Genomic DNA, 26,661 nt, shown 5'->3' on the forward strand with positions numbered 1-26,661 from the left:
CCCCCCGAAAAAGTGCAGACATCCCCCTTGCCGAAGAAGAAGCCTTTATCCAAAGCTCAACTCCCAAGTAAAGTGGGCGATCAAAGGGGAGATAACTTGATCTCAGGGGAAAAGGTAGAACTCCCGCAAAAGCAAGGTTATTAAGGATTATGTGGCAAGGAATCTGCATATTACAAACTGGCAATCAAATAGAAGAGTAGATCTACCGCCAGAAGCCGCCCATAATGTGATTGTTATGGCAGGTGTCCCCGAGCTCCCTTTAGGCACTAAGGAAGACCACCGAGCCTTAAGAAATAAAGTTACCTATTGGTTACGTAACAATAGACCTTTGCCTGCCCACATTAATGGGGACATTTTAAATGTTAGGCGTTTGATGTGGGTGGGCTCACGACCTAAAGACAGGAAAGGGGATGTAATTATTGTAAACTTTAAAGATCATAGAGCTGTCAGGCACATCGGGGATTGGTATGATCCAAGAAGTAGTGACTCTATTTCTACACATTACCTTAGCTACTTCTACCCATATGTATCAGCCCAATATCCTAAAAACCGTGAAGTAGAAAGGCAGTCTGCAAACAGGTTTGGCTTTGACCATTATGGACATAGTCAGACTTTTTTCTCCCAACCACAGAGGCTAGCTAATTACTATCCCAGGCAGAATCATCCACCAACTCCAGGCCTCAATCTCGGAAATAATTATTTGTGGGACAATAGAGGTATAGCTCCACGTACTTATAATATACCTACTCACAATCGGTTTGATGCATTCTCGGGCCTTGAATTTGTGGATTGACAAAAAAAAGGATACTCCAACTATTAAAACATTAGGACCAGGGGAGAACAGTGATAAAATCAAGGAGAATAGAAAAGATCAGAAGCTATGGGAGGGTAGCGAGGACATTATTCAAACAGAAATTGTGCTCACAGTGACTCATGGTGATAATGAAGAGGAATGCTGCAAGACAATCTTGTAACCTGATTTAAAAGAGGAGGGAAAGCGTGGAGGAGTGAGTTCCCCGTCAGGCGGAAAGGATCTGGGTAATGCCTCTTTGGGTGATCATGTAGTAAACAAGAATAGTAAATCCTGCACACTCTTATTCTGGAACGTGGCAGGATTGAGGCAGAAAATTAAAAATCCATCCTGGGAAAGTGCTATAAATGGTCTCGATATCCTGGCCTTGCAAGAAACCTGGTCCACTGAGCCAGTGTTTATAAGAGGCTACAGAACTTTCTTCACTTCGGTCGTGGGGGGCCAACATGGGAGAGCAAAGGAAGGCCTTATTACGTTCCTCTCTAACCAGCTCAAGTATGAGCAGGTCTGTTTTATGTCAAAATCCAGTTATAATCAAGCATGATGATGTGCTTCCCCTACGCACAGTTCCTGATGTGGTCCTTGGGAGACAGAATGGGTATTCTCTAAAATGGGGTAAGGTGGTCCCAGAAATGTTCCTAGGAAAATTGTTGAATGTTTGTTCAGATAGCTTCGCGATTTGCTTGGGCGAGCACTCTAATAGCGAACAGATTATAGAGCATTTTAACATTATAGCTTCCACAATTAGTAACAGTCTGAGGGTGAAGGCAAAGAAACAGGCAAAGGGTAATAAAAGTTGGTTTGACAAAGCATGTACAAGGGCACTGATTGATTTGAAACACAGCATTCACAGGACACCCCGAGATCCTTTACAAATAAGAGGCTTTAGGAAAATATATAATGAGGTTTTAAAAAATAGGAAAAATGCAATAAAAAAGGAGGCCCTAGAAGCTCTATGTGCAGCGTCACAGTCCAAGGATGCATCTGCTTTTTGGAGGGCCGTAAATGCCCCCCTTCTCTATGACAATCTCAAGGCATGCATGGAGATTGCAATCGCTGAGGAGGATTGGGTGGAACATTTTTCTAACCTTTATAGGTGCCAAGATGAGAGCCCTACGACAGGTCCTAGTACAATGGGTAATATTGTGGTAGGGGCCGAGAAACTGGTGATTACCCTGGAGGAAGTTATGATGGGTTTGAAAGCAACAAAGGGTGGCAAGGTGGCAGGTCCTGATGGGATCCCAGCAGACCTGTATAAAGCAAATAGCGAGATTTGGGGCCCGATGCTGGTACAACTTTTTAATGCAGCACTAGCAAGGGGATTAAACCCGTCTTGGTTTACCTCGGTTATTGTACCGATATACAAGAAGGGAGATAGGCAAAACTCCGTATGCTACAGACCAATCTCCCTTCTGGACTCATCTATAAAAATCCTTGGCAGAGTTATCCTGGCAAGACTCCAAAGTTGGGCTGAGGAGAATGAGATAATGAGTGACCTACAGTTTGGATTTCAGAAGGGCATAGGAACAATCGAACAATGTTTAAACTTAATGATTGTTCAACAAAAATATACCAGGGTAAAAGGTGAACGTCTGTAACTTACGTTTGTCGACCTTATGTCGGCGTTCAATTGCGTGTCACATGTGAAATTGTGGGCAATTTTGAAAGGACTGGGCGTGGAACATTCAATTCAATCATTTGCTTTCTAAGAGAACTATATGTAGGAGCCACAGCATCGGACCGTTATGGAAAGGGGGCGAATGTACCAGAAAATTTGGTGTTGGACGCGGAGTACGCCAGGGGTGTGTCCTGGCTCCATTTTTATTTATGGTTTATATAGACGGACTTGAGCATCATCTGTTGCAGGAGTGCAGGGATATGCCTAGGGTTGGTAAAAGATCAATCCCTGCACTCTTGTATGTAGATGATGCAGTCCTAATGGCACGGTCTCCTCTGGCCCTACAAAATTTAATAACATCCTTTGAGAAGTTCATGTCGAGTTTAGATTTAAAAATCAATTGTAGTAAAACCTTCTCCATGAACTGTGGCATAAGATCCGGAAAGCAGATGAGAAGAATGTTCATAAATAATGTTCGCTTGGAAAACACCCCCACTTTTCCTTACCTTGGTATTTTGTTCCATGAGTCGGGGGTCTGGACAAGTGCTGTAAAGGCCAGAACTCTTTTGTTCCTAAAAACAATAATGGCCTTAAATTTTTTTATAAAAAAGCAGGGCAAGAAACCAATAAGAGAAATCCTAACTATATATAATGCCACGTGTACGTCAGTAGCCCTGTATGGCTCGGGTCTTTGGGGGTATTCGAACATAAAATCAATTCAAATAGCTGAAAATAAGTTTATGAGGGATGTCTTGACAGTACCACAAAGTGTTGCGACCTATATCTGCCACACCGAACTTGGACAACCTTATATATCAGATATAATTAGAACACAACCCATCCTTTTGTGGCATAGGGTGTGGATAACGAACGAGTGTGTCGTGAATCGGGCTATGTTGCAGGATGTGTTAAAATTGGAAAATGTGGGTAGATTTGATTGGCTAGAGTACATTAAACGTTTTCTTATTGAAATTGGTTGCCAACAATATTATGATGATCCGCTCACAATGGTTAACATATCCAGAAAATTGCTGAGTAAATTGTGTATGGAATACCTCGAGGAGAAGAGAAGGCGAGATGAAATGAAGAAAAAGACAGTTACCTCGCGTCTCGTGTTAATAACTGGTGATAAAATACAGCCGTATTTAACCCTGCCGTTGTCTAATTATGATCGATTTCTCTTGACCCGTTTTAGACTAAATATTGTTTTTAGACTCTTGTCCTTCCCAGAAATGAATTCATGGTCCCGAAATTTGCCTATGTGCCCGTGTGATGAATCTTCGTCCCAATCTGATATCCATATTTTATTTTTTTGTAAATTTTATATTTTACCACGTAGGAAATTCATTATCCCAATTCTCAAAGAAATGAATTTAAACAGATGTCGCCCAGCATTTTTAGAACTTCAGAGAATGGACACTGTTTTAACTGTCGCAGTAGTTTTAGGCTTTTTTAAACATGTTTTTAAATTACGGAAAACAATTGGTGTCGATGAAATATAATAGATCTGTTCCTTTTTAAATTTCCCTGTGTAAATTGTAAAATCATGTTGTTGCTTTTATGGTTATGTTTTTTAACCGAATAAAGTACTTTTTGACTTTTGACTGACTAGCATAAAGTAAGATATTATTACAATTCCTAACTATAATATAACTTTAACCATTGTTTTTCTGTGAATTTTCTCTTTTTCTAACATAAAGTAACATGTCATCGCTGTGCAGTATGTGTGGTTGGGTGCAGGGCCTGGCCTCTGGCCAGATCCTGCACCCAACCCCCAGCGAGCACCCTACCCCAGCTGTGCAAGGCCTTTACTTTTTGCAGGCCTGGCCCAACCCATTGCTGTCACCTAACCACTCCTCTGCGCATGACCTTTGGTAGTAAATGGGGTAGGGTTGGGTGCCAGGCCTGGCCTGTGGCAAGGTCCTGTGCCCAATCCCCTGCAATCTCCCTACCTCCCGCAGTGCACAACCTTTGGCCATGCTCAGCATGCAGTTTGTCAAAGGGTCATAACACCAAAATATAAAAGTGGGCCTATTTCTCAAGAGATGACATATCAATACATATTCAACATAGATGAGGGCAGGAGTACTACTCTCGGTTTAGAGGTGTGCACACTTTTACTTGGACCAAAGACGGTCCTTTTCTTCAATTAATCATCACTCCATGAAAAAATCCATAAGAAACTTTTTTTCTGAAGCATCTTTCAACGAAATATTTTTTATTTTAATGATCTTTTCTCATTAAAACTCATTTTTCAAATATTTGCAGATTTCATTATTTAACGCATTTCACATCAACCCAATGCATTTCGGGTACAGATGGACCCTTTGTCGGGGGTCACTATGGAAAGAACAAAAAAACAATTTTGAGCCCAAAGCTATGTTCACAAATGTATAGAAATCAATTACATTGTCCAATTCACTACGTAAATTATTGCAAAAGATTACATACAACAAACGTGATTGCCCGTCATTAATTCAAAAAATCTTGGTTGTCAATATCTACATATTACATATGTTCAATGCATGATGTAACAATAGCACTCCAAAGTCACACTCCCAGCCTGACTCGAAAAATCTTACTAACAAAAACCCTATCAAAAATCTAAAAAAACCTAAAAAACAATCTGTCATGCATTTACAAGTTTATCGAACATTTTCAAGTCAGAACGGCTCGCGTTCCGTGTCAGTTACTTACGGAAATGCACACTCGCGTACTGCTTCTCTTTTCCGCCAATGTCTGTCTAGCTACGATAGCGTACAAGATTCTAGCTTTTATTTACGCGCTCATTGGTTGGCTCTGCGGTCACGTGACTGCCGAAGTTTCAAAAATAAGAAACTATTGCGAGCGGATTATTAACATTATCGTCTCATGTAAACAAACAAATATTAATCCAATATTTACGATAGCTTAATTGTCTTTAAAGAAAACTATAGAAAATCAACATAATATGACAAGTAACTCAAATCACAGTGATAGTGTGTCAGCCATGTCCGAATGGGAAGTAACCAGGGTACACAACGCATATTCTTAATGTCAATGACTACGTAATTCGAATGTAACCTCAGGTCAACACTGTTAACCGAGGCTAATACAGGACTAACAAATGACTTTCTGATGGTTTATAAAAAACATGCTAATTCCAGTCTGTCATTGAGCCCGTATGGCTGAAGGCTCCCCATCTTTTTTATCCAGAAATATTCTGCTCTGAGTCTCATTTTGTGAGTGTCCATATCTGGGCGTGTTTCCACCACTTCTAATATGGTGAAGCGTAACTGAGAAATATTATGTCCAGTTTCTGCCCAGTGCGCTGCCACTGTGGATTTCAAATTTTTTTGCCGAATATTACTCTTATGTTCTGTTATTCTTACCTTGATCTTTCGTTCTGTTTGCCCAACGTATAGTTTGCCACAAGGGCATTTAATGCCATAAATCACACCTTTAGTGTCGCAAGTGCTCGAATGTTTTAATGAAATTGTTTGCCCAGGTCTAGGATGTGTGAAGGATGGCCCTGTTATTACATTATTGCAATGCGTACAGTTCTCACATTTACGCATTCCTTTGTGAATTGTCTTACTTTGATTCTTTTCTTTTTTCTTTAACAGTTCTTTTAAATTCTTAGATCTATTGTAGGCAAATGTTATCCGTTCTGCGAACAAAGGTTGAAGATCAGGTTCTTGAGTAATGATAGGCCAATGTTTTCTCATGATATTGGTAATTTGAGATGACTGTACAGAATGTTTTAGGACACACACTGTGAGTTTTTGGTTTGATTTGTCTTTTTTTGTTAGTAGAGACTCTCTCGTCATGGCCATGACTTTGGTTTTTGACTCTTGTAATAGTTTATTTGGATATCCTCGTTTTTCAAATTTTTTGATCTGTCTGTTGATAATGTCTGAAACATCATTGGAGTCCGATGTGATTCTTTTGTAGCGGATAAATTGGGATATTGGTAGATGTCGCTTCAGAGCATGATGATGAAAGCTCGAATAGTGTAATCCGCTGTTGCGGTCCGTTTCCTATATATGTACATTCGTGCATATTTGACCTTGTTTTATTGACACTTTTACATCCAAAAAGGATAACTGATGTTGATCAATCTCATGTGTGAACTTAATTCGTTCATGTTTCAAGTTTAATCTCTCAATGTTCAGTTCCAGTTCTTCCTTCTTGCCTCTCCACATGATGAAAATATCATCTATGTAGCGCTTATAAACCAACTATCCTGTCTTCCAGTCTGGGTTGTCAAGTATATGATCGCTCTCAAATTTGGACATATAAATGTTCGCGTATGATGGTGCTCCAGCAAAGCCCATGCTGGTCCCACTACATTGTGCATAATACTCTTGTTCCCATTCCAGATAGCTGTGAAAAAGCGCAAAATGTAAGATTTCCATCAAAAAACCCTTTTCTGGTCCCTATATTTCGTTCTGTAGTAAACACCACTCCATTGCTTCAAGTCCTTCATTGTGAGGGATCGAGGTGTACAATGCAGTTACATCGATTGAACTGAGCCATATTTGTTCATTTTCTGGAATCTCCACATTCTGTAAAATGTTTAAGAACGCAGTAGTATCTTTTATGTGGGTGCACCAATTCTGGACTAGTGGTTGTAGAAACCAATCCAGATATTGTCTGATTGGTTCAGAGAGAGATCCGCAGGCTGATACAATTGGCCTAAATGGTGGTCGTGTTGGATGCTTGTGCACCTTCGGCAACATGTAGAACTGTGGCCTCCTTGGGTATTTTATGTTCAAAAATATGTTCAAAAATTGATGAGTTTTATTGGTGATCCATTTCATCTCTAGAGCTTTGTCTAGTATTTTTACACTTTCCTTGTAAAAAGTCGAATTCATTACCACCAGGGTTTAGCATTTACAGGATACGAACATCTATCACAAACTTGAACAAGACCCAACAGAAATTTTTGCAGCCACACTTAAGGAGATACTACACAAAGCTCTAGAGATGAAATGGATCACCAATAAAACTCATCAATTTTTTAACGTAAAATACCCAAGGAGGCCACAGTTCTACATGTTGCCGAAGGTGCACAAGCATCCAACACGACCACCATTTAGGCCCATTGTATTTGTTCAAAAATTAATCAATAGCTATCATCAAATGTATATTTCACTATTTCACGCAATAAATAATAAAATATTAAATAATTGAATATTAAAATGATTGTGGGAAAAAATATGTAATAAAGTTTTGCTAAATAAATCAACGTCTCTGAGTCTTTCTTTTAATATTTTTCAGCACAAAAATTCGAATCATAGAAACAACCACAATAGGGCATTGCACTCAAGCTGAAGATCATAAGCCTTCAGCTTGTGCTAAAAATTATGGTATACTCTCCTGGGGGCATTGATTTAATTGCCCAGGAGCCCTACTGTTTTTTTTTTAAATGTTGCAGGGGGGCTGCTGTATTTCCTGCAGTCCTCTAGAACATAAAAATAAATGTGGTGGTGCCCCTGCTTCTTATAGGGGTACCACTAGCAGAACAATATTTAGTTAAAAAAGCTCTAGGCCCTTATGGGGCACTCATTGCCAGAGCAGTGAAAAATAAATGAGAGGCTCTGGCCAATCATTTATTATTCACTTTTTCTATTTTATTTTTTGTGAGTGTCCCATTGTGGGTGCCAAGCAGTAAAGGCCATTTTTTTATTAAGTGGGTGCTGCAGGCCCGCTCTGTCAACCACAGCTCAATTTTTGTTGGGAGGTTGCAAACGAGCAAAGGAGCAGCAGAAAGCCAGCCATGTTTTAAAATCTTAAGTGAGTGCCCCAGGTGGCAATACTGGGAATGAGGAGGGCCTTGGGGATAGCCTCAGGCCCGCCATGGCACCAGCTGCTCCCTGGCCAGCAACACACAAGGAGCTAGCGGGAGCTGGCACTTTCCCGTTGCATTTTTTACTGTTTCTGCTGGGGGTAGGAAACTTCTGCACAACTGTTGCAAGAGTGTGGGCTGGGTATACCACACTCTCCCGTGCATGGAACCACAGTATTCCAGGTGTGGGCTCACTGGGACAATGTAAAATATCAGGCCCTCGATAATAGTGTTCCCAGGCCCAATAAAAGCTCAAGGAGGGGAGCCACGTGCCCCCATTCCCTTATTAAAAATATCTGCCCTGGGACATGCTGGCCCAGACCTGAAGAGGCACAGGGATGGGGTTACACACCCTCTCCCCTTTCAAATTTGTATCGCCCAGGAAATTGGGCGCCCAGAGTGTCAATGAGGCTCAGAAAGGGAGGTTGTGTGCACCCCTTAATCAAGTGATTTGCCCTAGGGGAAGGGGCCAAGGCCTGAAAAAGGCTTTGTGAGGGGGGACACCTGCCTCATCCCCTTTAAAAAGCATTGCACCACCACCCCCTGCTCCTGGCCCACCCCCATGGGGTTTTTAAAATGTTATTGCAGCAACATTTAAAAATATATTATTTTTTTGCTCAGAGGGACCAGAGCAACCGGGCCTGGGGGGCAGGATAACCCTACCCTGCCCCTTATATCTCTTTTTAAGTTTTTGACAGGACAAGGAATTGAGTCCCCTGAGTCCTAAGATGGATGCCGCCACATCACTGTTGATGTGGTGGCAGCAAATCCAATATCATCTTGTGATCTGTCTGCTCCTCAGATTCACCGCGGCATGAAATAAACAGCATTTTTAGCCTTAATATCTGAAATCTACTGAACGGTTTTGCAACAAATCACAAAAAGCACACTTTCTGGTAAGTTCAGGCTTTCTGCAAAGTTTGGTGTAAATGTGGTCCTCAGTTTGGGCTGTAGCTAAGTCTAATTTCCCTATTGAAAAATGAATTGGGAAACTAATTTTTTAGGACCTCACCTTTTTCTTGGTCCCCACTTGATGGATCATCCCAAAACATTCAAGTTACTAGCTGAGGTGGAAGAGTATTTTATTGGAAATGGTTGTGAAGATTCAGCAAATGACACCAAAGGTATAAGCAAACAAAAAATAATTTTCCTATGGAAACATGATCCTACGTTTGGCAATATCAGCATAACTAGCTCCCCCGTCACACACTACTTATGATCTCTTATATTACATCACTCATGACATGTTAAATGACATCGCTGATGGCATCTCAGATGGCATCACTGATGAATTCATCCATGTTACTGACGTTGACATTTGTTGGATTTTCAATGATATGTATGATGAATTTAGATATTTATATTATACATAGAATGAGAACAAATACTTTCTCTCAGCTCTAGAAAAGTTATTGAGCACTTGTTTCCCCATGAAAGCAGGTCAGGCCCATCGTTGTGTTACAGTCTCAGTAAAGGTTTAGCCATTAGGGAAACATTTGGTATCCACTATCTAGGGTAGCCAACAATTCCCAAAAACTTTCTGACTTCTCTCTGTGTTCTGGCTGGCCTCATTTGTAAAAGGACCTCTACTCTCTCTGGAGACACCTTCCTTGCTCCTTTGTCTATGATATGCCCCAAATATTAAACATCTTTTAGACAATATTACAGTTTTGCTGGAGATACCTTGGGCCTCATTCATGAACAGTTTTGCATCACTCAGGAAAAACAGCAATGCAACACTTTTCATTGGCCCTCCTTGCGACACCATAGATGCGCCGTATTTACACGACGGTGCTCCATGTCACAAGGATTAAAGAGATACTTCAGGAATCCTGAAGTATCTGGTGGTGCAGTAATAAAGCATTGCTGGAGTGTGTTGGTAACCTGACGCAACTCCAGCAATGTGTCATTACACATAGGGTGAGGCCCATCTAAAAGTCCCTATGAGACTCCTTAAGCATGCTTGAATCAGGCGTAAAGATTTGACGCAGTCAAGACTTAGAAGTGGCACGGGTAATATCAGAGATTTCACTGTGCCACTTCAAGAAGCCTTTTTTACGTGAGAACGCCCACCCTGCATATATTATACCTGAAACAGGTATAATGTAGCACTGGCATTTACAAATTGAAGCATCTGCCTAGATGTGTCACTTTGTAAATAGGGCGCAGTATGTCGAATTTATTACATTGTTGCAGCATCACTGAAAAGTGACACAACATCATTGTAAGGCCTTCATAAATAAGGCCCCTTGTGTCCATTCTTAGCCGAGTAATTCAAAAGGGCAATTGTATCCTGTTTCCAAGCTTCTCATGTTTCTGAAGCCGCAAGAGGGTCATCAATATACTGCATGAGAACTGATCTGTGAGGCATTTTCTGGGATGCCAGATTCTTTTTAAGAGCGTTGTTGAAATTGGATGTGCTCTCTGTATAGCCCTGTGACACTTGGCACCATGCCAAACTCCCTCTATGAACATAAAAGAGAACACATACTGGCTGTCCTAATGCAATGGAACAGAAAAGAAGACCTGACACAGATCTGTTACTTTGAACCAGTCTGCACTACATAGAATTTGAAATAGTATGATGGCTTGATTCGGTACTATGGTAAAACATGGAACAACAATGCTGTTAATCTTGCGTAGATCCTGCACAATCTGATATTTATCACTAGGTTTCTGTAAACCCATGATTGGAAAGTTGTGAGGGCTTCACATGATTTCCTTTAAAATCCCTTTCTCCAACATTTCTTCAATTATGTGGGCTATCTCTGCGATTGGTTCTGGAGTCAAATTATATGGTGGTCTCAGATACACAGCGTTAAGGCTCACTGTGGTTGTGACAGGTTCTACGCCTTTAATCAATCTGATATCCATTCCTGTGAAATACCATACTTCTGGATTTATTGTTTCTTTTTAACTGGGATTCAGCTCTCCCAATGACCTCACAGAGTAAAATCCTACAGCTGTTTCTTGTCAGGCCATTTTAAATACCACGTCTTCATTATGTGTTTAGAATTTGACACAATTCAGAGTACAGGATATAGTGCAAATTAACTTGCACAATAGGTCTCTCCCTAATAGGTTTGCAGGACTGGAATCATAGATAACAAACTGATGACTTTCTTCAAATGAGCCTATTTTCACTCTGAAAGTCAGATAACTTTCTGTTTATTTGAAACGCCTACGACTTGGATCTTCTTTCCGGAGAGTGGTATTTCTGGGTCTTCTTCTGTTCTAAAAATAGATCTGATAGCTCCGGTGTCAATCAGAAATGATACCTGTTTACTATTTACTTATTCTTCCACAGATGGTCCACTCTGTTCTATTTCCAAGACTGCTCCAAGCATGCAGTCTTCCTCCCTCTTGAGGCCCCGTCATTAGGAATTGTCGGAACCAAAACTGTCATTGTCTAACATTGGGAATTGTTAAAATGTATTCAGATTTTGAAATGGATTTAAATTTGCTTTGTGTATCTGGTTTAGTTTGAATCTGGGGTTTCACATATTTTCTGGTACAATCTGAGCTCGTGGGACTGACATCATTGGACCCTGTTTTTACATTGACATTTGCATTCGCTGAATAGGTGAATTCTGCATCTGATTTCGTAGTTGCGTATGAACATTTCCATTTAGTCTATCTGGATTAAGCCTAGACTCCCTCTTTCAATGCCCGATTTTATTACAAAGGTGACAAGGGGTAATTTTCTTCAACGTTGCAATGTCTACACTGGCATTTAGATCAGCCAGACCGCCTCTCCCTCTATCCTGTGGAACAAAACCTTCTTGCATACCTTGTACTCCAGCTTGTAGACCAACAGCTTGCATACCCAGCATTTCCTGCAAATGAATAATTCTGATTTTGAAAACTCTTCTGAGAAAATTTCATCTGGGCTAATTTGAATTTCTCTTTAATCTTGTTCTGCTTCATCTCTTGTTTATCACTGCAATAATTTGAATATCTCAGGATTTGATCCAACAATTTTATTTACCAAAAAAGCACACTCTGTTGTAAGGGTGTAGTGATCTCTGATCCTAACCCAATTGTAAATTGATACATAAAAAAGCCCATATTACTAGGATCAGGATACTCCCTTCCAATGTGCTGCGGAAGCACCTGAACAACTGCTCATAGTTATCATAAACTGACTCTGTTGGCTCCTTTGAAGTTCTTTTAATCTTTACCCAATCAATATCTTTTGGGGGAACTTTACCTTTTAGAAACATACTTACTGCTTCATATTTCTCCATAACCTCAGGAAATGGTGCATTAATGCAAGCATCTCTAATTTGCTATGCACGTGGCTATGGTACAACAATTTAACATTCCGCCCACAAATCATTTGACACTACAATGTCAAAGAAAGAATTCAAATCAATCTACAGCACTTTAACAAATCTGTCAACCTGTTTGTACTACTGCACTGGTATGTCTCTCAATTTTGGAAACTTATTTGTAAAGATTGCAAGATGTACCCTGTTTGTTTCTTTTTCTTTTTAGTCTTCTTTGCCCATTTACTTTCTAATTTCTGAAAATCACTCCATCTACGGATGTAATTCACTAATTCAGTGATGTTTAATTGCAATCCTGAAGAAACGCATTGTCTCAATAGACTCATCATCTAACTGTACCCTGAAACATTTCTGAAGTGTAACACTTTTTTAACTATCAACATAATATTAACAGGCTATTTCATTCAAGTTATCATGTGTAACTCCTGCATGTCTGGTTTTATTTTTCCACAGATATATTAGCTCTTTCACCTGCTACTAGTTCACTGCTCAAGTTCTAAACAACCTCTGATTATTTCTTCGAATTCTATTTTATTCTCAGGACATTTAATGGTCTCTCCTCCTCTATCTGTTGTGTAATGATAAACTGACTCTGTCTTTTTATCCCCTACCATCTCTTCAAACAATGGGGAAAAAATCCCATCTTCTTACATATTGTGAATTCATTGATACTGGTATGAACCCTCTCACACGTGCTCTTCCAACAGCTCCTTGGAAAACTGTTTTAAAACTACTTTATTAGGAGTAGTAGGTGTGCAAATCTCTATTGGTTGTGCTGTCCTAACCCTAGCCATAGGTGCTGATACAGTTACAATTTGAGCAATCACACTTGGAGGCATCACTGTAGATGCAGTCTCAATTTGCGCAGATACAATACTTGATTAAAACAGGTTGTACAGCAGGCTGTGTGATGTCTAATGGTCTTTCAATTCGAACCAAATTGGGCCACATAAGTTGTTTGACATGAACTAATAAATCATCCAAAATGTCATCTCCTGAAAAACACACTCAGTGACTGGTTTCTTTGCAGATTCCTCGTCATCTTTTCTCAGTGTGTTTTTTTTTGGTGCCTTGGTTTTGTCAGTAGTAATGGCTGAATACAGCCTAGTCCTGTCAACTATACCTTTTCTCCATCTCTTTTGTTGCTCATCCCCTACAACATTTTTACGCACTGCTTTTCTATTTTTGTTCTGCTATTTTTCCCTCTCTTTAGCATGCGCTGTTTTCTACCCAATGTTTGATACCTTGTACTGTGCGTGTCTAGGAGGTTGCTCCATTTCATACAATTTATCCCTCAATCTTTCAATAAATCTAAGTTCAAATGTGCAATATTTTGGAAAACTCAAAAACCCTCCTTGTCAGTGACCATGACAGATGGACAAAGCCATAAACATGTGTAAATCCACATTTGTTGTAATATAATGTGCAGGCGTACACTCAGGAGGTGCCTCTTCACCTTTCTGCGTCTGAATTATCACATCACCTTTCACTAAATTCTTAATACTTTTTAAACTGTTCATGTTTTCAGATTTTTCAAAAAATAGCAAACAGCAAATTTCAAAAACCAAGTGCCTCATTTATGAGGCCTTGGGTCAGTTTTGCACTTCCGAAGCATCACTTTTTGTGAAGCATTGGCGGAGTAAAACATGCCTCCTGTTGCGCACTATTTACAAAGTGATGCATCTAAGCAGATGCATCACTTTGTAAACCCCTGCGCAACATTATACCTGCATCAGGTATAATGTGTGCAGGGGGAGCGTTCCCCCGCAAAAAGCCTCGTAGAAGAGACGCAGTGAAATCTATACGATTTCACAGCGTCACTTCTAGGACGCCATTGCGTCAAAATCTTACTCCTGCCTCACAGCAGGCGTAAGACTGACGCAGGCCCTTTCACATGGGTCTTGCCCCATTGTTAAAGGACGCATTGCTGGAGTTGCGTCACTTTTTTGGCACACTCCAGAAATGCGTCACTTTAGCGCCATACAGATACGTCAGAAATACTGACGTATCTGTAACTCCTTGCGACATGATGCGCCATACAGTTAATATGACGCATCAGGTATGTCGCAAGGAGTGCGCACTGAGAAGTGAAGCATCATTGCTTTCATGCAGGGATGCATCATTTCTCGTAAATAAGGCCTCAAATGTTTTTGATTCCATATACATCAGATTTCTTTTCCCCAATTCTGTAAAGCATTATTATTAACTGAAGTCTCACTAACCAATCTCAATGCGACACACAACAATCTGACTTATAACAGCGTGACACTCTGTTTCGTAAGTTACCAATAGTTGTGCAGCAACACACCAACCAACTAATCACAGAGCGGCAAACTATGATGTATGATCTCACTCCTCGCAGAAGTTCACCCTCCTTTACAGTGTCTCTCATACACACAATTTCACAACTTCAACAAATACAAATAAGCAAACCCTTGGTATGCTTGTCTAAGGAGAATGAATACAATTCAGCAATTGGAGTACAAAGGTTTTTACCTCCTCCGACTTTTCTCACCAAAAAGAGTTGACACACACAAATTAAATCTTGAACAGCGGGAAATCCCCCTATTCTATGTCGTTTCACCTCTGTGTAGGTAGCTTTCACTAACATCAATCAATATTAGTACAGTTCTCATCTCAATTGTATAGTTGATAGTACCTCACGACATACACCACAAATCTCTAAAGAGAATATAGTGTATTCTACAGTTCTCAATGTCTATTTAATCTCTGCAGGGATCTTAGGCTACGTCAAGCCCGATAACCTTTTCAAGTTCTTCTCAATAAGCACATAAACATCAACAATTCAACCAATTGATTCAACAAGCGTACACCAATATCTCATCAATAACAAACACAACAATAAATCAATATTCATGAAGCATAACCCTATTGATACTCACACCTCCAATACACCAACCGCATTGAAAATCCCACCTTGCCAGTCTTCAGATTCTAGGCATTGGGCAATAGGACATAGGCTTTATCTAACTCAGGTAATTATTTATAGTTTTTCTTCTCAGCGCAAACATATTTCTGCTACCAAGTTTGCTGGAGTGAGAATAGAGTTAATTTAAAGTTTATGGTTTACTGTCATCTGGACTAATTCCAGTTGAGTCATGCCGATGGACCTAGACCATTTTGGTGAGAAATGAAAATTCAAATCATCTGAATATCAACAATTGTTATATCAATAAAATTTGTGTTAATGATGAGAGTTAGAAAAGTTGTAAGCGTTTTATTTATTGAAAATGTTTTAGTATCTTATTTTTATTGTCATAAATAAAAATTCATCAGTAGGTATTAAAATCTTGTAAATATCAATCAATATATAATTATTCAGTGTTTTCCCTAAAGGAAATAATCCCTATTCTAGGAATGGGAGAAAGGAGTCAGTTAAAACTCATAAAGAACTTTATGTTGAGAGAGTGTGAGAGCAAGCATAAAGTTTCAGCAACACATCTATTTGGATGATCAAAAGAAATCAATCAGAACGTCCTATAAAGTGAAGGCCAAGAAACTCAGTGCAGTCTCATACTTATTTATTTATTTGTAGGTTTCATACAGTACTAGCTAGACTCAAAGGTATCAGAGGACTTTACATATAAAGCAAGCTCATTTGATTGAAGTACATACATATATACAGACAATGAAAATCGATAACAACGTGGCACAGAGTGTGGGCAAGTGCGCATAACTAAGAGCAGTTCTGGTGAAAGGGTTGGAAATCGAAGAGTTGTCTAGCCGGCCTAATCTAATCTAGGAACACACACTTACATAAGAAACACATTTTACGACAGTCAACAATTTGTTTTTTCTATCCAATCTCCCTCAGATGTTTTTGCCTAGGAACAGGATCCTTCCTCATCATATCACTGAGAGAACAATAGCCCATCACTTACTCTGCTGGTTTTGCTAATGTCGAGCATGGTTCAGCTTTTAATTTTGCCACTTCGTTTCCATAAATACTTACACCCTTCTAACCTGTCGAAACTAAATTCTACACAATAAGCTAAGTAAAAGTTTGAAACATCTTTTTAACAAAAAAACGTTTTGCAGGAAAATATGCACTGAAAAAAATACAAGTTAGTGGAAATGGTCAAACTGAAGTTCAAATTTTGATTCTATATCTAAAGTTACATAGCTTTTCGTAAAAAAAGACTAATTTATAATTGCTTATCACAGTAAGCTTTGTTTAAAAAGAAACATTCTGCTGAAATATATAAAACTTTACAAATGTAAATCTTCATTATGAAAAGCCTTTCTATGTAAGAGTCAAGTGTTAACCATTTTTGTTATATTTACATTTTGTTTCCTCATCTCCTGCTTGAAAAATAACATTTAGTGTGTTTATGCATTTCTAAGTAAACAAGACTTTTAGAAGTGCTATTTTAGCTATTTGAGGCCTAGCACGTGTAATTATTGCCGCTGTCTACATTTTAACATAATTTTAAATGCAATTTTCTTTTCTTTAAACGTGCACATTAATACTGCATATTTATTACAACCCATATTATTGCATTTTATTTAAAACGCTAAATTCCTCCAATATAAAAGAGTGTATCTATGGCTTTCCATTGGCTAGCTACCTCCAGTTCTCCATCCCATTAAGCATACCATCACGTACAATGTTATACAATGGAGAGGGCAGCATATCATGATCTGTAGAGTAGGTGGCATCAGGCTTGCAAGGGCATAACATCCGCATGTTTTTATATACAGCCTGCACAAGCTGGCTATAACTATAACCACATTTTACGAGCTTGCGCTTAAATCCATAATTTATCTAATAACTCGTCTATTTTCAAAGATCACATGTGTCTGGCTAGGAGCACAAAATATTCATGTGTTGCTTGCTTAAAGCCTCAATATCATTCTGAGTAGATATCTTTTTAATTTTAGATATTACCCACAATAGAATGTTCCTGATGCAGCGTATCAGGTTATCTTCATTCGGCATAGTTGTGCCATCAAGTTCCCCCAAAGCACTGTTTTTGTACTCAAGTTCTCTGTTTAGCCTTGAACTAGAATGCCCCAAAAAGGCCAGGTAGAGCAGAACATCTCAATTTAAAAACATGTTTACAGTTTTGAGCTCACTAAACCCTATACAACATCTGGGAGACAACAATCTAAACTCACCAAAGCTGGGATGCTATTTAACAAGTTCAGGACAGACCACAAAATCGTATCCTCTTGTCTGGGAAGCATCTCAGGATTGGAATCCTTTCAATAGTTACCAACCTGAGACTGCAGCCTCATATAGGGCAGCTTATGAGACGTTACCTATGTGGAAACTCAAAACAGGTGTAATAGAGCTTTCTCCACAAGTACAATAGAGTTTTAGCCCTAGGTAAGACAAACCTTATGCTCTTATGCACTGATATTGTACAAGGGCATGCCAAGGCCATTCTCAAAAATACACTTTTGTCTTTGACAAATTCTTGTTAAACAACAGCTGCCTCCTTACCGACATAAAGGCCATGAAAGAAAGTGAGTTAGTGGCAAATTCTAGAACTGAACTCACTTCCACTTAAATCAGCGATATTCCCAGCAGTATCCCATTCACACAAGCGTGCCGTTCACCCTAATGACTCACTCAAATCACCATATAGCGGAAATGGTTTACTACACACCTCTCATCACTGAAATGCTCAATGAAGGCTTATTCCTCCACAAAATATCTCAGGAGGTCCTCACGATCAGTACATTTCAGCAGCGGATTAAGAGAAAAAAAGTTAAGCAATCTGGTATTGAGAATGAAGTTTCTAGCATCTGGCTGACACGTGGACTTAGATGTGACTCAATGACTGTTGGACTTTTTAGATGTGAGTTACAGGGTTCTATTGGACTTTTATGTATATGAACTTGTCATGTGTGCTTCATGTATGTTATACTTTTATGGTTAACTCTAGCCGAATAAAGTTATTCTTGACTTGACTTGACTTATTATATTTACACAGCGCACTCATGTTTGGGATGGGCTTTTAGGCGCTTCCAAACCTTACTCTATTTAACAGTGAAGTCCAATACATATGTGTGTCAAATCAATCCATGTTAATAGTCCACTTAGCGATTGCAAAACATATCTCTACAACTCACATTAAAGGCCCACTTCCTTAAGTAAATAAGAATCGTTAACCCAATGGTTTTCAATCACATATTGAAAAAACTGTCTGATGCTTTAACAACTTTAGTGCTTCTCATCCCAAACTCGCATACAAATGTCTCCTCAAAATTAAAGGTAATGTTCCCACTTTCAAATGAAAGTAACAAAAGTCAAAAACCAAACTAGTCAATGAATGATTGAAATTGGCAGTTTTTACACAGATAATATATACATAAGTCCAATGAGGCCAAAGTCCCCCTTAGAATCAATTCAAAATGATATCATGGAAAAGTCAAATGGAGCAGGAAAGCCTTCGACAGTAATTGTTTCATGGGAGGACCAAACACAGCAATCTGTTCAAAATCCATAGGAACATATTCTCTCCAGAGAACCCACAATATTCAGTCTTGGCTTTTCATCAATACTATAAAGACCTGCTTTTCTTTTCAAGTATGAACAATGTAAATCAAGCAAGACCATGATAAACGTACCATATCTATTTTACTGTTCATTTACCTGTAATTGAAACCCTGGGAGTTTAGATAGACTGGAAAATAGGGAGTATAAAAATTGGTCGATCTGCTGCTAAATGCTATTTTGGAATCAGGGGCAGTTTCATACACCTGTGTTTCTTTATCCAGAGAGGAAATTAATTATTGGGAAATATCAACCTGAGTAAAAACGGTCAGCTCCAAATCTTAATGCTGTGTAAACTGAAATACAGTGGCGGCTGCCGCCAATTGAAACTGATGAGGCAGTTTGGGGCGAGTGGTTGGGAAATAAAAAATGAAAACATACAAATCACATACCTGCCGCTCTGCTACCACTGCAAGCACCTTGTTGGGCCTGCTCCACTCCTTCTTCGGAAGTGGATGGTCCTGAAAGCATGTTCTCCCCACCCAATCCAGATGCTGCTCTTATTCTATGACAGCAGCACCAGGGTTGGTCTGAGCAGCCTTGTTTGCTGCTCAGACAGTGCATTGGAGCATGTGCCATTTCTCCAACCCGGCTGTGCAACACTGCTGGGTTGAGGAAACATAAGTGCACATGCCAGTTTGTTCGGCCTAACAAGGCCAGCCAAATGGGTATGCGCACTGGTAAGTGCACATACCCCTCCTCATCCCTGCCATGGCCCGGCCCATCCCTCCCAAACCTACTCCCACATAAGCAGCGCAGATACTCAGAGATAAATAAAACGATAATAACAATGTTTTCTTAGTGTTTTATTTATCATCTGCTGGCAGTGGGGCGACGCTCCTCTGCCATTACGGAGGAGCCGCCACTTCTGAAATAGAGTATACAAATACAAATTAATGATTATTCATTCGGTAGGTCTGTTTTAGCTTGAAATGTCCTAGCTAAGAAAACATCTAGGTGGAGCATATATTACACATATTTATATCACTGTATCAGTCGAAGAAAAAAAATCTGTATATTGCATGCACTAAATAGCAGACAAAATAAGTAACATGTTTAAATAACACATTAGGGGCCAGATGTAGCTAATTCCTATTTACCTACTCTTAAATACCGAATTTTACCGATTCAGTATTTAAGAGTAGGTAAATAGGAAGGGGTAGGTAATTCTCATTTTAGAATTATCGAATCTGTAAGATTAGGTATTTACCGATTCGGTAAATACCGAATCGGTATTTCCTATTGATTCCTATGGGCCTTCAAGCCCATAGGAATCAATGGGAAATACTGATTCGGTATTTACTGAATCGGTAAATACCGAATCCTGCAAGGGTGCAGGGGGTGTCACTTTGACACCCTCTAGCACCCCAATTACATGCTTGTGTGCCATGTGGCACACATACATGCCCTAAGGGCATGTCTGTGTGTCACATGACACAGGTGTGCATGCACAGATGTGCATGCACACCTGAATTCGGTATTTTATCACACAATAGGATTGTGTGGTAAAATACCGACTCTTAAGGGCCTGTGGCACTGAAAACTGTGCCACCTACATTTGGAATGACAGAATCGGTATGTTTACCGAATCGGTAATTTTACCGAATCGGTAAATATGCAGATTCTGTAATTTTCAGCCCCCTACATAGCAAAACCCAAATACCGGTCGGTAACGGCCGAAATCGGCCGTTACCGACCAGTATTTGGGCTCCTACATCTGGCCCTAGATTTCGAGTCCTGTTACATCTCACAAAGGTATCTGTGTGGTCTTGAGAGGAGATGTACTATTGAGCTCTGCACTTTTCAGTCAGTCAGACTGAAGGCATCAACATACAGGTTCTTTATGTCAAAAATGCATAACAGAGAAGTTATGACGAGGACTTTACCTGTACTAAAGACAAGGAAGGACTCTCTGCACACAAACTTCCCATCCTTGTCCAGGAAATGGCCAGGGTTGAACTGCTGGGGTGTCTCCCATTGCTCTGGATCATAAAGCACGGAGCCTAGGTTTGGATAGATAACGGTACCCTGCAGGAAGAGCACAGGTTACTCAGTTAGTAAAACTTTTTCCAGCCTTAAATCGCCATAAAGGGTATAGTAAAAATATTTTATAAAGCAAGTATAAAATATCCAATATTATTTAAAATATAATCATATAAGAACCTTGATATGCTTAGATCCTGCAAATGTGCGAAACAAGAATATTATTATAAATGAACATAGGATAGCAGCAACATGGATACAGTGAATGCAAAGGCGATCCAATATTTTTTATAGAATGGAAAAATCAGGATTCACTGGTTGCCAAAGTACCATGATCTCTCATAATCCTTAATGCAGAATGAATAAAAGTAATAACAACATGACAAATAAATTCGGACGCCGGACATTGTAAAAGCTTCATACTCTGTCGGGCTGAATTACAATTATTAGACAATTAAACTTGTATAGAAATATGACTTATGGAGCAGTGTAGAATCTACAAAAAACATGAAGTGCATAATACATTGTGGGTTAATATTGTCGCAAGAGAAGCAGGGCAAGGACGAATATCAAGAACCCTGTTGAGGGAAAGCGATCAGATAATAGATCAGATAATTGACGGTTCGTAGACTAGAACGTGTCAAATAAAATCTATGTTGCTGATTGGGATCAGCACTAAATATGGTGCGACTCATTCTGAAACAACAAGCTCCATGTAGGAACGAACTGTATTCATGGACTGTGGACTTTTGCATACCTTATGGAATTGCGATGAGCGAGGAAGAGAGAGCGGATCAGAGACTTAGGGGCTGATTACGATGGCGGACGGACTTCAGTCCTTCCGCCATCGTTTCGTATTTGGGACCGCCCACCTACAAGGAGGCAGTCCACATATCGTATTATGATGCGACCGCCACCACGGCGGTATTGCGGCGGCGATGCGGTCAGCAGCCCCCACCGCAAAACAAAAATAGGGTGTTGATATATCCCTGCACTACGTGGCAGACACCATGCCTGCCACATTGTTCAGGGATATGTAGGCAGGCACCATAGGTGCCCCCAGACCCATGTTCCAGGCCCGGGGGTGGGGGAGGGGGGAACTTTGGGCCCCAAATCCATTGATGCCAGCTGATTCGCGGTGGGTTGACCGCCGCAGAATGACTAGAGATATTGTAATTCCTACAGCGGTGCCTGACAGCCACCGCCACCATTCAGGGACTACAGGGAGGCCCAATGTGGGGGCGGATCACATCTGTATGTCAGGACCATGGCGGTCAGTCTTTCCAACTGCCACATGTTCGCCCGCCATTGTAATCTGTCGGTCGGACATCCCTGTTACGATGGCGGAGGGATTCCCACCGACAGTGGCGTCAGTGGTGGTCCCTCCACCATCGTAATGAAGCCTTAAGTGGGCAAAAGATGTCTATAAAGGTTAGGAAGTTGGTATATCATTACAAAACAACTGAAATTCACTGAAAAAAATAGAGTCAAGGTTCAGTTACAGATGTGAGGGAGATGCATTGATGTGTTTATCCCAAAACCTAATAACACGTGAAACCCCTATGTGAAGGTATTAACTCATTCTGAACCCCCTCCCCTGCTATACACTGCCATGACTTTGTCTATCACATTGCAGATAACTTATCATCCACCCTATATAAATTGATTTGAGTCAAAAGTCTCGTGTCAGTAGTACAGCGGACTGGGCATAGTTTAAAAGAGGCCTCTTTCTTAAAAGGCTATAGTTTTGCAAATTTCTGCTAATCACTGCTCGGTCCATGGGTCCCAGAGTGCGTGGTGATGATGTCGATTTATGGAACCTATTTGTCCTGATGAATGCCCCAGAACTTTTTAGGTCTTATTATTGAGCAGAAACATGTTGGCATAAGCTGGAGTCCTGCATTGTGCAGCACTCCAGGCACTTTTGTTTTTACTCGTGTGATCGGAAGTGAGTACAAGAAAGCTCACAGCAATTACTTTTCTACACATTTTTAGCTTTTTAGTTTACGGTTTTCTAGGGAACTGCTTAGTAAGCAGGTCCACCATATGTAACTCTCATGTTTCCATGGTGAAGGAGGAGCCCGATGATGAAGCTTGTCACCCTGGTGAGTGAGGGCCTTCATCTTTTTTAAAAGAACAAACACAGAGTAGTCTTTTCTGTGCAGGGACATTCCCTCCACGTCGCTTCCAGCATCCTCCAAGCGCTTAACCCGGGACACCACAACAACTGCCAGCTTTCAATGCAGGGTAACACCCAAGGCCCGATCTACTGTCAATACTGCGTCTGCAAATTCACCCACTGCCAGACCGCAACAGTAGCCCTCAGCACACCAAACTTCACCGCTCACAAACTACTCAATTGCATCCTTGTCAATGTGCGCTCCCTAAACAAGCATGCCTTAGAAATCCTCAACACCCACACGTTCGATATCGCCTCCCTCACAGAAACCTCGATCAATGCCAACTCCGCTCCTGACATCAACACCGCCATTGCCGACGGATACAAGATCCAGCTGAAAGACCGCCCCACCCTCCCATGAGGAGGCCTCGCCATCATCCACAGAAGCACCCTCTACATGACAACCACTGGCCTGGATGACACTACGACCCTCATGGAGCACCTCCACTTCCAGATCCAGATCAACCCTAAAACGACTCTCCGCAGAACTCTCATCTACAGCCCCCCAGCACCACGCTCCTTTCAACAACACTATTGCCGACCTCATCGCACCCCACGCCCTCGCCTCCATTGACTGTATCCTACTCGGAGACCTAAACTTCCACCTGGACAACCACGATGATATTAACACCACCACTCTCCTAGAGAATCTCACCAACATAGGGCTAAAGCAACAGGTCACCAACCCCACACCCACAGCAGGCACTCACTCAACCCCATCTTTGCAGAGGGAAACAGCATCTCCTACAGCCACACTATGGAACTCCTCTGGACAGCCGCCACTGCATCCACTATTCCTTCAGAAAACCCACCACACACAAGCACTCTCACCACCTCTCCAGCAGAAGCTGGAACAAAGTCATTGAAAGACCAGCTCACCTCCGCACTCATCAACACCACACCACCAAAAAGCCAGATGCGAACAATGCAGCAAGCAACCTCCACAGCTGGATCATGAACTGCGCTGACACACTCTCCACCCACAAGAAAGCCACAGGATGACACAACAAGAGAGCAAGCTAGTTTACCCCTGCACTCAAAGAATCCAAGCGCTCCTGCAGATGACTTGAAAAACATGGAGGAACACCAGGACCCCAGAAACACGCACCGCCTACAAAGAAGCCACCACAGCACACCACCAACTCATCAAATTCACAAAGAAGAAGTTCCTCCAAGACAGATTCCTCACCAACGCCCACAACACCAAAGAACTCTTCTCCATCATCAAGGAATCAGACTCAGCACCTTTTTTCACCTCAAGATTAAGATGATCTGGACAACTTAGATAACCAAGACCTCCCCACTGCTCCAGACCCCACCCCCAGCGATGCCACCCAACAGACCCTGCTCTGCTCACCTGTATCCTGCTCACAACAGAGGACACCCGAAAGGCCATGAAGATTATCCACTCCGGAGCACCCGTAGACCCTTGCCCACCCCACATCTTCCACAGAGCCACCAGGGCTATTGCACCCGAACTAGGCCAGACAATCAACTGCTCCTTTGAAACCAACACATTCCCTGATGACTGGAAACACGTCGAAGTCAACCCCCTCCTGAAGAAACCCTAAGCAGACATGATCTCAAGAACTTCATGGCCATCTCCCTGCTCCCATTCGCAGCCAAAGTCATCCACAATTTCATCAACACCAAGCTACAAAATTGTTTGAAGCCAACAACATCCTGGACATCTCCCAGTCTGGATTCCGCAGCAACCACCGCCCTACCTATCGGAACCAACAGAGACCAGATGTGGAATGCCCCAGCAATCCCCCCTCAGCCGAACCCTCTTCAACATCTGCATTGCCCAATCTGCACTGCCCCCATCACCACCATTGTCATAAAACCACAGGCTCAACAACGTCTCCTATGCCGATGACACCCAGCTCATCCTCTGCCTCACCAAAGAACCCAACATAACCAGTCTCACCTTCCATGAAGGGATGTAAGCAGTAGCCACCTGGACGAAGAAGAGCTGCCTGGAACTCAACTCCGATGAAACAGAAGTCCTCATCCTTGGCTCGACCACCTCCGCATGGGATAACATCTGGTGGCCCCCCACCCTCAGAAACCCTCCAACTGAACAGACCAGGCACAAAACCTTGGTTTCTTAATTGACTCATCGCTCACGATGAACCACCAGATTAATGCTGTATCCTCGGCCTGCTTCAACAACCCCTGAATACTCCGAAAAACGTTCAGATGGTTCCCACCAGAATCTAGAAAAACGGTCACACACACCCTCATCAGTAGCAAATTAGACAACGGCAACACCCTCTACACCGGAATCAACAAGAAACTACTCTGCAAACTCCAGACAGTCCAGAACGCTGCAGCCAGACTGATCCTAGACATCCCCCATCACAACCACATCACCCAACACCTCCACGATTTCCACTGGTTGCCAATCAAACGAAGAATAACCTTCAAGCTCCTCACTAAGGCATACAAGGCCCTCCACAACATCGGACCAGCATACCTAAACAACCGCCTCTCCTTCCACTCAACCAAGAGAGACATCCGATCACTCTGGCCACCATCCCACGCATCTACAAGACTAAAACAGGAGGAAAGTCTTTCTCCTACCTTCCAGCCAAGGCCTTGAATGGCCTCACCTCCACCTCCAGCAAGTGAATCCACTGCCTCAGTTCAGGAAGGATCTCAAGATCTGGCTCTTCCAATGAACCCAGGACTCAATGGAGCTGCCTTCCCCAAAGCACCTTGAGACCCTCGTGGTAAGGAGCTGTGCTTCACAATTCCCTGATTGATTGATTGAAACATGACACAAACCCGCTCATAAATGTGCCCCTTATTAACCCAATTGAGTCAGATGCAAAAGTATTGAAATTCTTACATGAAGATGCAGTTGCACTAGTCATTACTAGGTGTCCATCACATATCAAATGCAAAATCATTGAAATTCTTTTATGACACTGCAGTTCCACAAGTCATTACTAAGTGTCCCTCTCAAGTCAAATGCAAAGCATTTACATTCTTACATGATACTGCATTTTTACTAGTGTTTGCTAGGTGTCCCTATTGAGTCAGATGCAAGAGAATTTACATTTTTACAAGGAGCCACAATTCTCCTCATCATTACTTGATGTCCCTATTGAGTCAGATGCAAAAGCATTGAAAATGTTACATAAAGCTGCATTTCCACTAGTTCTTACTAGGTGTACCTCATGAATCAAATGCACAAATATTGATATCCTTTTTTGAAGGTGCAGTTCCAGAAGTTGTTACTAGGTGTTATAAATCAGTGCTAATGGCATGACCGAATGCACTCCGCCGCTTACAGAACTCCATGTCGAGCCGCAGAGGGTTTTGGTCACTTTGCAGAGTTCTGCGGAACTCAGCCTAGGCCTAGACTGAACACGAACATGCAGAACGGAGAAAAGCCCCTATTGCACAGTGGATGTTTTGAT

The 26,661-nt window shown here is 41.3% G+C and overlaps 1 protein-coding gene across 4 annotated transcripts in view; it reads right to left on the reverse strand.

Moving 5' to 3' along the window:
- The window catches only part of LOC147723117 (cytochrome P450 2J2-like), a 500,182-nt gene that overhangs the window by 98,902 nt on the left and 374,619 nt on the right, over positions 1-26,661 (reverse strand). For 2 of the 4 annotated variants that reach the window (XM_086965465.1, XM_086965463.1), the window contains exon 8: positions 20,958-21,099. The exons of 1 other annotated variant lie outside the window; for it this stretch is intronic. In XM_086965465.1, coding sequence (XP_086821591.1) covers positions 20,958-21,099 — 142 coding nt within the window. Of the gene's footprint in view, positions 1-4,691; positions 4,770-20,957; positions 21,100-26,661 lie in introns of those variants that run through there. One more of the 4 variants, XM_086965464.1, reaches the window with a different exon arrangement.

Source organism: Lissotriton vulgaris, chromosome 4_1 (assembly GCF_964263255.1).
Source record: "Lissotriton vulgaris chromosome 4_1, aLisVul1.2, whole genome shotgun sequence".
Taxonomy (NCBI): Eukaryota; Metazoa; Chordata; class Amphibia; order Caudata; family Salamandridae; genus Lissotriton; species Lissotriton vulgaris.